This window comes from Oxyura jamaicensis, chromosome 1, assembly GCF_011077185.1.
Source record: "Oxyura jamaicensis isolate SHBP4307 breed ruddy duck chromosome 1, BPBGC_Ojam_1.0, whole genome shotgun sequence".
NCBI lineage: Eukaryota > Metazoa > Chordata > Aves > Anseriformes > Anatidae > Oxyura > Oxyura jamaicensis.
Genome location: NC_048893.1, coordinates 16,083,067 through 16,096,578, shown reverse-complemented (window position 1 = coordinate 16,096,578; position 13,512 = coordinate 16,083,067). Strand labels below are relative to the sequence as shown.

The 13,512-nt window shown below is 34.5% G+C and overlaps 1 protein-coding gene across 1 annotated transcript in view; it reads right to left on the bottom strand.

Moving 5' to 3' along the window:
* The window catches only part of TBC1D22A (TBC1 domain family member 22A), a 175,064-nt gene that overhangs the window by 123,650 nt on the left and 37,902 nt on the right, over positions 1 to 13,512 (bottom strand). Inside the window, exon 8 of the mRNA XM_035343577.1 lies at positions 12,257 to 12,371. Within this exon, the coding sequence (XP_035199468.1) occupies positions 12,257 to 12,371 (115 nt within the window). The remainder of the gene's footprint in view (positions 1 to 12,256; positions 12,372 to 13,512) is intronic.

Below are 13,512 nucleotides of genomic sequence, written 5' to 3'. Positions count from 1 at the left end.
AGAAAGAAGAAAGAAGAAAGAAGAAAGAAGAAAGAAGAAAGAAGAAAAGAAAGAAGAAAGAAGAAAGAAGAAAGAAGAAGAAAGAAGAGAAGAGAAGAGAAGAGAAGAGAAGAGAAGAGAAGAGAAGAAAAAAGAAAAAGGAAAAGAGGAAAAAAGAAAAAGAGGAAAAGAGGAAAAGGAAAAAAGAACCGAACTCTACGTGAAAATATCTGCACTCACAATAATGAGCAGAACAGGTAACAGGAAGCCATGGGTATATGGAAGTCTAATCCAGTTATTTTTGCCTTAACAGCCGTTAGAAATTTTTGTACTAGAACAAGGTATTATGCTAGGAAGAGTAAGGAGGTAATCTTATGCTCACAGACACAAATGATTCAAAAAAAAAAGTCTATGAAATGGAAGTTGGCAATTTTTCAATTACAATCTCATGCCACCAAAGAAAAAGATCACATTTTCATTTAATTTTCTATATAACAAGAAAGGCAGTCATACAGCAGCATCTTTAAGATAAATACAACAAATTCAAATAGTGATACCTGGAAGTAATTACTACCAGTCAAGAGAAATCTTAAGACTGATAAATGCCCGGTTTTGACAGCTAGTTTAATCTCTGAGCCTCTGAGCTAGTGTTTGCTCCGTCAGTAGTTGCTCTTACAGCTTATCTCCATATCCAATCTTTCTTAATCCCTTTGGACACTTCTTTAAAAAAAAAAAAAAAAAAAAAAAAAAAGCTTGTAACCAGAACAGAGATAAAAATGTCTGTTCCTTACCACACTTTCAATAAAAATATAGCAATATAAGTACAAAAATAGCTGCTTTGAAATAATTATTTGGGTAGGTTAAAGTGACAGCTTTGGGGTTCAGAGCATACCTATTTATTAGATGCCACTGAAAAGGGTAGAGCATTTTCTAACATTACCAGTCTGAATTACTCAGATATTTTCTTCTTTGTTAGATGGAAGACGTCCCTTTTTATTTGAAGACCTACTAAAATAATGCCAACATATGCAAAAACAGACAAACAAAAAAGAAATGTTTGGTTTTTTGTTTGTTTGTATTTAAGAACATTTTCCCCTTTCTCCTCCCAAAGGAAGGAAAAAATTCTTTTTAAAATAACACAAATTTCCTGTGAATAAATATTCATAACAAATCATTTATGTTTTTTAAGTTGAAATGCCTGAGCAACTTCTAATACACTCTCAGTACAAATCTACTATTTTCCATTTTGTCTAACTTTTCTGTTCTATTCCTCACATTATCATAGTTAGCTACATGGAATGCCTTTTCGTTGAAGCCAATTTAAAAGCCTAAAAAAATTCTAAGAGACTAAGATAGCTTTTTTTTTTTTATTTTTTTTTAACAGAAATTCATAAGACACTATAGCAATGAATACCATTACTCAAAACATTAATTTTCTCTTAGGTACAGAACTAAGAATAACAGGCAATTCAGCAGTTGGATATACTTATTAGAATAATTTTAATGTCTTCTCTTCCACTTTTGACAGAAGCTGTTAACCACAGCCAGCAAAATTTAACTTTGATTAGGCTTACTCCACTTCTGATAGCTCAGTGCTTTTTTAAAAAAGTATCCAAAGAGAAGTTTTATTTAAAGTGACTTAATTTTTCCCTGGCAGATAGTGAAGCTAAGGGAACATCCTATTTCCTCAACTATAACACTCTTACAAGCTAAATGCTCATCACTATTACTACCATACTTCTTTAATCACACTAAAGAGGACATTTCTTCAGTCCACACTTCATTCACAATTTTCAGCATATGCCAGTTCATAAGAATAAAACTTCTCGATTTCCAATTTATGTGGTTAAGTGAATGAGTTTCAAGAACTTGATTTTGTTTAATGGACTTTATGAAGTTGACTGGAGTTTTCTCCATTCCTTTACTCTGACGAGACTTCAAACACTTTGGTTATAAAGATCGATGGAGTTACTTCAGAAAAATTTAGTTCATAGGAGATGTGACAGAAGTAATAGTAAAAGCAATTCCACATATGATAAGACAAGCAAAGTAATATGGCAAAGCTTAGACTGCTTTGGAAAGCAGAGATTGCTATTCATTCTGTCCAGATACACAGAGATCTAGAAGAGCTGAAGCCTCAAGCAGGAATAGGTACCTTGAAGGAGGCTGTAGCGAGGTGGGGATTGCTTTATTCTCCCATGTGCCTGGTGATAGGACAAGGGAGAATGGGCTAAAGCTGCGCTAGGGAAGGTTTAGGTTGGATATTAGGAAAAACTTCTTTACCAAATGGGTTGTTAGGCATTGGAATGGGCTGCCCAGGGAAGTGGTTGAGTCACCATCCCTGGAGGTCTTTAAAAGACATTTAAATGTCGAGCTTAGGGATATGGTTTAGTGGAGGACTTGTTAGTGTTAGGTTAGACGTTGGACTCGATGATCTTGGAGGTCTCTTCCAACCTAGATGATTCTGTCATTCTGTGGTATCTTGAGGTTCTGAATCTAACTTTGAGTTCTTAAACAACAAAGTCAACTATAAATCTTACCTAAAAATCCAAGTAATTCTAAAATAAAAACCTTTGCATGTTCAAAATAGTCAAAGCAAAAATAAAGACTTTCATGGAAATTAACAAAAAGAATGTTTGTGCATCTGTTTTGTCTCCCTCCCTCCTCCCTTTTTTTTAAGATATCCTTGAAGGTGAAACTGCTAACTAAAAAATTTATATCCAAAGTACTTGATTAGTTACAAAATTATTTGTAAAAATGTGTTCAGTCTCAAATTTTTTTAAAAAAAAAGTCTGTTAAGTAGACCATACATCCAACAGATTAGATGAATTGTTAATTAGCTTGGAAATTTGACAGTATGTTTAAGAGTGAAAACAAAATTGAAACAAAGGTGTATGAGAAGGATTTATTTTGTAAGAGTACTGTCAATTGTAATAACAATAGAGATCATTAAAGACAGTAATAGAAAGTAAATACGCTAGAATTGCAGATTATTTTACCATAGCCCATATCCATCTGTTGAGATGCTTTTATGAGTACTTCCTAACTTGTTAAGTGAAAAACAAGCAGTATTCATAAAGACTTCTTATGAGGGTGCAGCTTAATAAAGCAGCGATAGCAATCTAAGATTTATCTGGCATTAAACAGAGATCTTGCTACTCCCTCCTTTCCTAACTTGCCCTTATCCCCCTATCAGCACTGATATTCATCTCTGATCCCATAGATTAAGTTATTCCTTTTGTTTTGGGGTTAGTTTCCTGCTGGTTTAGCTGAAGCACCGAGCACTAAGACAAGGAGAAATGGCTTCAGGTTGCACCAGGGGAGGTTTAAGTTCTGTATTAGGATAAATTTCTTTACTGAAAGTGTTGTGCAGCATTGGGATAGGCTACCCAGAGAAGTGTTTCAGCCACCACCCCTGGTGGCTTCAAGAAAGGTGTAGATTTAGAACTTCATAGAATGGTTTAGTTGTGGACTTGTCAGTACTACATTAAGGGTTGAACTAGATGATCTTAGAGGTCTTTTCCAATTGAATGATTCTATGAACTGGTCTGCTGTGCTAGAGAAAAGTCAAAAAGATGGGAGACAGGAACGCAGGTTTGTGGTTGGAAAAGAGGAAGTAAAACTACCGATTTTGACAGCAACTAGCCCATTTTGACAGCAACTAGCCCTGTTTCAGCTGGGTTATCTAAGCACATGGCAAACAAATCCATTTCAGTCCACCTAAACTTGATTTGGAATTACTCAAATATGAAGCTCCACTGTTAAGTTAAAAGAGCGGTAAAATGAAGGCAAGGTACATTAACCTCTTGAAAAAGCAATTGGGATCTGGAAGAAGATGAATTCTACAGCATGTATCACTCAATTGAGTTCACACAGTTCAAAGCCCTTACTGGGAACCCAATATATCATTGAATTAAATATATATAGCAATATACCATCACACTACTACACCGAACTGTTACCTGTGCATGTGTGCTCAGCTGTTCATTATTAACACCTTCTCAAAGTTACTTGATTCCCAGGACATACCAGTAGCATGAACTGGGTTAGAAAAACTAGCTAAAATTATATTAATTAAATAGATAAATCACCTCATTTGACTGAAGTCAATTCAGAGAGAGGTTATACAGATACACTCATGTATTTGGTACCAAATATTATCACTTGGCTTGCAGTAGGTTGAACAACTAGGGAAAAATAGTAGTGAATAACCTCTGTTACTAGAAAGCCATACAGAAAGTGCATACCTGGCTAAAGCCCAGCTGTATTTATTCGTGCTTTTACTAGTATACCTACATGAAAAAAATAGTCCTTAATTGAAATAGTTATACAGCTCTAAGTCAGAACTAAATGCTCACTACAGGGCTGGTCAAATTGGAAGTAAAAAATACACCAGCAAGTCAGGCTGAAAGATACAGATGATTTTTTTTCCAAGTAAATAATATCAAATCAATATAAAAATGAAAGGATCAAAACATTACAGGCAATTTTTAGTTCATTGCCTATCATTAATATATCCTCTCCACAAGTCCTGAAGTTACATTTGCCTTCCTTCATCTTCCCCTAAGACTTTAAAAGCTAAGCATGAGATGCCCTCTTAGTCCTGTTCACATATTCCTTATGGTTCCGTTTACAATGCCTCCAAATATACTGCTTTATTAACTGACCCTAGACACAGCAGTATATTATGGCACTGCTAGCTGACAAATAATTCAATCAATTCACAGCTAAGTTTTCACATGGATTCTCCTACTTGATTACAGTCAATAGGCCATAAAATAGTAAAATTTCTTTGCCAAATTAGGCCCAAAAAACTGTATTAATAAAGAAAATTGCTTAGACATTTGTGTAGGGTTCATTTTTCTTGAGTGAGACATACATAAAAACAAATGAACAGCTGAAAAATACAATCTAGCCAATTGCTTCAGAAGAATACTAAGGACTTTTTAAAGCACTAAAAACACTAAACTTTAAGTTTGCATTTTTATCTCTTTTGATGCAATGTAATTTACCTGCAGAAAACTTGATTTTTTTTCATTACAACACCTCTGAAATATTAGATGAATATATGAATTAAGAAAAAAAAATCTGAATCACAGTAGAATATACATGTATTTGAAAATGACTACAGCTTCTTAGAATACACTGTTTCTTCACAAGGATCAATCCTAACAGCCTACAAATATTAGCCTAAAAACTGCAGTGACTCAAAAGTGGAGTAATAAGTACTCTTCAAACAAAAAGAATGCTTGAATTCCAACTGTGGACTCTGATAGGTGGTATAATATGAAATAAGGAAGAAATAAGACCTTTAAGAGGTCTCATGAAGGTCCTAAATTAAGCAGAACAAGCCAAACGATAAGAAAGAAACAGGATAAAATATGATTTACCTCCATAAGGGCTATTTATGGAGTTAGGAAAGACCCTGTTAGGACACTATTTCAGCACCTATCATTTCCAGCTGCCAGATAGTACGCACAGAGGACTGATACAGAAGCATGATGACCTCAGCACCATGAACACACAGAACACATGCCTCTGCTTATTTGAGGAGCCTGTTCTCCTTTTCCATAGTACAAAGCAAGAAGGTAGCATCATCATCTAAAAACATACTCAAATCTTGCTTACTTTACTCATCACAATCCCCTATTTCTCCAGCTATTCTGCACCACTTCCAAAATACGTTCACTGGACAATATTGGCTTATCAACAGGATGAGAGATGGGGAACACACTCCTAGAAGCTGAGGAAGTGAACAATGGTTATCTCACAGCAACCTGAGATAATGCTAAATAATTTATGTGCTATGTTACAGTTTTATACATATATATAGCATGTATGCATATACTGAATATACATATACTCTGACCTGATTATGTATGTTGCAGACCTTTACAGAGGCAAACATACGATGTTTTTGGGAGTTACACAGAAGACAGAATTTTAGAATCACAGAAAGGTGAGGCTGGCGGGGCCGCTGGAGGCCAGCTGCTCCCACCCCTGACCAAACAGGGACACCCAGAGCTACTTGCTCAGGACCACGTCCATGCAGCCTTTGAAGATCTCCAAGGAGGGAGACTCCACAAGAATAGGGCTGTCCGTATTTTCAAGACCATGTGAGCTTTCTTCATTCTTGGCTGCCACCATCCTACCATCCACTAAATCACACAGATAGCAATATTTCACTCAATTATCAAAGACTATTTCATAGAATATAGGTCATGTTTATGACAATTTCAGTCAATTTCATTGAATACAATGACTATAACTATAAAATGTCATAGAAATTGTCAAGAAGCAGCACTGTAATACATTTTTGTATGTGCAAACTACATTACCGGTGATTTGCATTAAGGATAGAAAATTTAATGTGATTAAATGGAACTTATGGCATTGAATTTTTACATGATAGAGGAGTGATTTAAATATTTTGAATAGGTTTTCATGAAAGTTTTACAATGAGGAAAAATGAGAAAATATTTTCTTAATACTTTCAATTTGAAAAAAAAAAAGATGTTAAAATGTCAATTCTGCTTCACGTGTCAGTGCTTTTACATAAATTTAGTTTAAGTCTCATAACTCCTTTCAATCAAACATGTAAATACAAATATTTTAATATACTGTTGTTCAAAAATGTATTTATTTGAACAAGAAAGCATTAAAACATTGGAACCTTGTTAAAAAGTGTAAAGCCAACATTACCAGAAATGTTCCAATGTGTACAAAAATTGCAAATACATTCTTTTCATCTCTCAAACTGAAGAAGCTCCTCATATTCCTGAGAGCTCTGTAATGAGAAGTTTTCCAGTATTTCTTTTCTGGTAAAACTGAAGAGAGCAAGGATGACTCTGTCAGTCTTCAACGTCTCAGAGGGCCTTTAAGAGGGATGGGGAAAGCATCCCATTACTCCAGTTATAGCTCTGAAGTTCGTAGAATAACTACAAATATGTATTTTCCACTTTATCACCTCCAAACCCAATGCACGAGCCCTATTTATAATTCTCCAGTGACAAGTGAATTGGTGGAATTAAAAAAGAAAGGTGTTTAGATAGGAGAATTAATTATCTCGAATTACTTTAAATACTGCAGCAATCAAGTTTTCACCTTAGTCTTGTAAGGAAAACAATGGATGTTAAAAATTTACTTTCTAATCACATAAGTACAGGAAAAATCATCTAATAACTATCTGGAGTCACTGGGTTAATAATACCCTTTGTTTTCTGGTTCACTGCCTCATTATTCAGAAATTCAGTTTTATTTGAAACATATTTATTTACTACATAAATACTACAACTCTGGAAAAAAAATATCTGGTAAAGTAACATCTTTTTCATACCCTATAAACAAACATTGAGGAATTACCTCAGATACAACCATGATGCAATGTTCTGAAACATTACTTCAATTATATTATGAAAATCAGGATTTTAGATACAGCATTCAATGAACTATGAAAAATCAGAATAAATGGTTTAAAATTTAATTATTTTCAGCAGTTATGCTGAAAAGCAAGGAAAGAAAGCAATGATCAGTACAAATTCCCATTTTAAGGGCAGAATCATCACAGAATCATCATAGAATGGCTCGGGTTGTAAGGGACCTCAAAGATCATCGAACTCCAGCCCCTCTGCCCTTGGCAGGGACTCTACCCACTAGGATCACATTGGCCATGGCCTCATCCAGCCTGGCAAGGAAGGGAATGTGACATGGAAAACAAGAAAGACTTTCTGTGACATATGAGAGGGAATGGAAAGAAACGTGAAGAAGTCCCAATGAACCTTTATGTTCTCACTGTAATATTGCTCTGGAACTAAATCCCTTTCCAAATCCATTACGATTTATGGAGTAATTATTTCAAGCTAATGTCATGGCAGTATTATTTTAAAAAACCAGAGCAACAAAACTGCATTTAATGCTTTACAAAAGTATTTAGGATTATTAGAAAAATACTTACAAGTGTAAGACCCCTTATTTCCAAAGTTTTCAGTTCATGAGTTCTTGTGAGAATCCTCAAATTCTCTCAAGCTCCTCTACCGCAAGAAGATTGTAGGCAAGATCTCTATGACCATTCCAGTCTTCAGCAGCCTGATTTTTCTTGACTTTCTTAATCCAACATAAAATGATAAAGTGCTATAATAGTGTTCAATTTTCTGTTTTCTGCACTTGACTTGTTACTAACTTCTAATTCCCTCTTGATTCAACACTGCTAGAGGTCGCAAAGTGATCTCACACAGCCATCCCATTTAGCAGTGCCCTCACATAAATCCTTATTATGATGGTGATTTTCCCGAGCTTTTGGCTCTGTGGATGGTGAGTAAATCCATGTCCTCTGTGTGGTTACAGATACACACACAAGTAGTGAACTACTTAGGGATATGGTTTAGTGGGGACTGTTAGTGTTAGGTCAGAGGTTGGACTTGATGATCTTGAGGTCTCTTCCAACCTAGAAAATTCTGTGATTCTGTGAAATTCTGTGATACTGAAATGTAAATGTACTACAGAAACGTTAGATGCAATAAAAATGTAGCTGACTCCATGAGCAAGAAATCACAAGCAGCTGTGCAGCACAATATTTAGGAACAATTTAGATCCTGTACATCACCAGGAACTCCAAGCAACAAGAAGGCGTATAAAGAGAGCAACGGGTGGTGGCTTGAAATAGGACTTCCAATCCAGCATAAAATTTCCTTGTCTACCTTACATCAGTAAACAGCCATTAGTCACATAGCATATCTTATCTCATGAACAAAAATGCTTCTGAAATTGTATCCACATGGATGAGATTCATTTTGATTTAAACTTGTACGTTACAATGACACAGAGCTTCCAGGAAAACTGCCCTAAGAGTAATTAGCATTTGTTCTAAAAACGCAGGTTATAATGGTGGTATGTCGCACATAAGAGGTTAGGAGTGATAACGTAATGTTCAAAATTCCATGGAAGTTGCTTATTATGGAGGAATAAATTAATAATCTCTAGCATTTTTCAATGGAAGAAATAAAAATGAGATCAGCATACACAATTACCTGGCATTTAAAAACAAAAAGCAAACAAACAAAAGTACGTTTCTAATTCCTTCTCCTAATTTATACCAGAAATGCTAGTCTAACTTCACTATATTTGTGCCTATCTTGGCTGGTTTTGACAACCAAGTTTTATCTTGCTGAAAATGTTACAGTGCTCTGCCTTTACTAGTTTTGGGGAACTAGTAAGATATTAGCAAATTACTCTTTCATCATACTTATGCTGCTGGAAAGGTTGAAAGAAAACTCTCAGCATTTAAAATATTCAATTCCCACATTCAGTCACTCGACCTATTCTAACTGCGTAAAGCTACATACTAAAATTAGGTACTTCAAGCTGTAATAAACCATCAAAACATCTATGACTTTGATCCTTATAATAAAAAATATCCATGAATCAAATTTTTGGCATTCAGATTTAAATGAAAAAAAATGTCGCTACGCAAATGACATGTGTCACTTCCACACGTCATTTCAATCTTCAAAAGTTTTTCAGTGACATTTTTCCAATTGGGTTTTGAATGTCTGTAGCAGAGCAGAGAGATTCCCATCACTAGAATAAATACGTCACAGCTATTATGCGAGATTAAGGATTCAGGTCTCTCTTACTTGCTATAAAGATAAAATAAACAGGACTTTCCTCTCAATAAAATAACTGTCTAAACCACAACTGTGTGTAAGCACCATCAGAATATACTGTGAAATGACCTAATAAGCACAGATTTATTATTAATTGCATTATAATAATAATAACCTATTATTAATCTTTAGTAAACCTTACAACCTCTTTTTTTTGTTGTTACAGAAAGAGCTCAGTAAAAATTTTTATCACTTTCAACAAGATCAATCAATACCCAAGTAATTCAGAACTGCTACACAAAGGTTTCAGTTAGACCGAGAAAAATCCATAAATCAATACGCAAAGGAAAGCAACAAATAAAGCAATATAAGGTTCTAACATACCAACATTCACTTTAAAAACAGAACAAGAAATATGAACTTGAGTTAAAAAGATCTAAGGGAAAAAAAGTTATTAATAGAACAAATATTAAATACACTAATAGATTAACCACTTGGCCAGGAAACCTGCAATACTGCATTTATTTTTATCTAAATTATTTAAGCACAATTCAAACTATTCATAGAGTTTTGAATACTTCTATAATTTTATTACAAACCTCAAGATTTTTGAAGTACCTCAGAAATGTTAAGTCCCCATTTCAAGTTTAAAGTAAAATACACTCTTCACTTTAACTTGAATGTATAACTCAGTGCAACTTGACTATATTAGAGACTCAAATCAAAACACTATTTAAAGACAAATCTTAGAATGTTTCTTTACATCACAGCTGAAATAACCACTGTTAGCACTTAGCAAGGACCACTACTATATTCAAGAAAATATGTTCATATCAGTAATGTTCTCACTAGATAAATATTAGCTTTTAAATTTACTTTTGAAATATAGCTTTTTGAGATTTACACCTTTTCAGTGGCATACATCTTTTACGGTTGTTAGTCTTCAAGTTTTGTCTTTCTTCAGTGGAAATTTACTGGAATTGCTCTGCTCTCTGATATGAAAATACTGACAAGCTGGCAAGTACATTAACAATCACCAGGGTCTCCAAATGTAAGATGGTGGTAAAGACAAACTTATTTACCATATTAATTAAATGGTCTATTTAACATGGAATATCAATTCTCTAATCACATCTCATTTGAGCTTCTTATTTCAATTAACAACCCTAAAGTCTACTAGAGATCCTACTGTTCTAGGATCATTAAGAACATTTTCATTATCTGTCAAATGAGGGAGGAAAAGGCAGAAACTGCAAGTACTCTCAGGAGTAGGCTCCTACCCTACTTAAGAGATGATTAGGGAGTAAACAGCAGTAGTTCTCATTAGTTGCTTAGCAATGAAATGTCCCCCTATGAAACAAGAAATGAACAAAGCAAGAGGTGTTGCCATGTAAACGATGGATAATCTTTCATCCACTCAAGGATAATCTGTCCTTCATTAAATCTAATCAGTCTGGATTAAGACACCAATGGGTACCTTACATAGAGAAGGTAGGAAATGAAGAATCACCTATATGTAGGCTCACTGAAGTAGCGAGATAACATGTTGCTCAAGATTACATATAAGCATTGTTTTCATTGTATGTGTGTATGACAAAGGGAAATGCAAGGAAATAGTTCTAATTCAGACTAGATTGTCATTTTCACTATTCTTTTTTACTATACCTTTTACATCCAGAGTTATATCCAAATTGTTAATGAATTCTTGTTAAATGTCAATTGAATTATTGCTAATGATTAGCCGTACTCTTAATGTTCATAAAAACCTAAATACTAACCTATAAATGCAAAACATCAATAATCTTCTAGTAAGAGATGAGCGTTTAACCAGTTTTCTAAATAGAAAAGTTTGCAAAAATTATAATCACATGTATGGCCACTACCTCAACAGCAATACATCTATTTATGATACTACTGGTATTATAGCCCTCGAAGAGCGAAGTCCGTAACTAAGGAAATTTGACTACTGCTATATTAATTTTCAGTCCCCAGTTACAGCTTGCCATTCTTTCAGCCACGGATCCACTTCATTAGGTTCCCCTTGCCTTCATTTTTCTGCCAATCAGTAAAAGGTTTCCTTGTTTCCTGGTTGTTGGGTTGCTTATTTTTTTGCTAAGCTGGTTTGTTTTGTTTTATTTTTATTGTTGTTTTGGTGGTAGTGATTTTGTCTTTTATTTTCAGTTCATTTCATACATACAATTTTGAATTTTCACTAAAACTTGTGAATTAGAGAGAAATTAAATGAAATATAAAGGATCAGGAGTTACGAATGAGGTACTGCTTAACTACATCTGCAGTTAAGAAACAAAGATGAAAGCAAATGCTGGATTGCCCTTTTGCCAGCTTCCATATCTGACAAACACAACTCTGCCTGCAACTTCTACAGATGGTTTTTGATTAGTTGGTTGGTTTGGTAGGTTTGTTTATGGGCATTTTTTTGGACATATATCTGAAAAACACCTAAACTCTACTGACTATTTACACAAAATCTGATTGCTTGTCAGTGTGTATTTAAGAGAACCATACAGATTTATAATTACAAATATTTATAATAATAGAATTAATGTCTCTAATTATGCTTTGATTAGCTAATCCAAATTGATATTCATTTTAAAACAAATGTGCTGTCCTAAAACCAGTACCAATTCATAATTCAGTATTATGATAAATCTTACCTATATATTCACAAACGAAGACTACAAAAAAAGGAGTTACAAGATCATTTATGCCCTGAACATATCCACTGGCTGGATGTCGTATAGCCCAGATAAACAAAATTCTTTCAAAGATCTGAAAAAGAATTAAAGAAACTATCAGATAATTTATGAAGTGGTGAGCACATTTTAAACAAGATACTGGAAAAGTATACAAGGACAGATTTGATATCACAGAGTTACAAGTATAAAAATAGACTTATAAAAGAATACATGAATGATTGTATTCATAATTAACTGCCAATGTTAATTAAGTTTCTCAGTTATTTAAAAGAAAACATTTTCAGGGTATTAGCACATGTTAAAACCAGCCTTGCATATAATTCAGTTACAGTAGTTACAACAGAGCAGCACTTATTCACTGGAGCTTTTCAAATAATATAAAATTCCCTTCTTCATGATACAGAAATAAATCATTTTTCCATAACCATTCATCTCTTTGAGACCAATATTTTATCAATACAGTATCCCATTTGTTGCTAGGTAACAGAAAGAAGTACTTTATATAATTAAAAAAAATTAATAACGTGTCCAATAAAAACTCTGTAATAGTTAGGTTTGCCTAATATGGCAGCATAGAGCTTTAGAACTCAGAAGCAGGTATGCTGGTTAATAAAACATCTGAAAAATCAGGAATGTAGAAAGAAGGCAATCAGCTCCCTTACCACATAGCCCTAATTGTACATTGCTTAGGATCTGCAAAAGCTCCAAGGGCCACAACATACACAGTCTGACTATGGGAAGGGCAACATGAGAAGAATACGAAGCAAAAGAATCACAGAACTTAGATCCAACATAATTTAGGTCTGCATCAGGTTGTATCTCCTCTTAACTGTTTGCTTCTGCAAGTGCTGTTTCTTTGGAAAGCTGCAAATGAGCAGCACAGTGAAAGCTGCTATGTGTTTTGCTCTGATTACTGGTACTCAATCAGGCAAAATCTTCTGAAGAGAAAGAAAGTTTGCTCCTTCTCTGGAAGGTCTGCCGAAAACCAGAGTGCAGGTGGGCAGGGAAGCAGGCCAGATGCAGGAGAGCTCATCAAACAAAAAGACTGCATCACTTTTAAGTACAGGCCTCAGAACTAATAAAAAGGTTAAGACTTTGTAGAGACCCCGAGGTAGAGTTTGCTGCAACCCCAGAAGTCAATGAATGCTCAGGATTCAAGACTACCCACAAGACACGTGCCCTGAATGGACACAATAGGAAGTTTAGTGTACGAA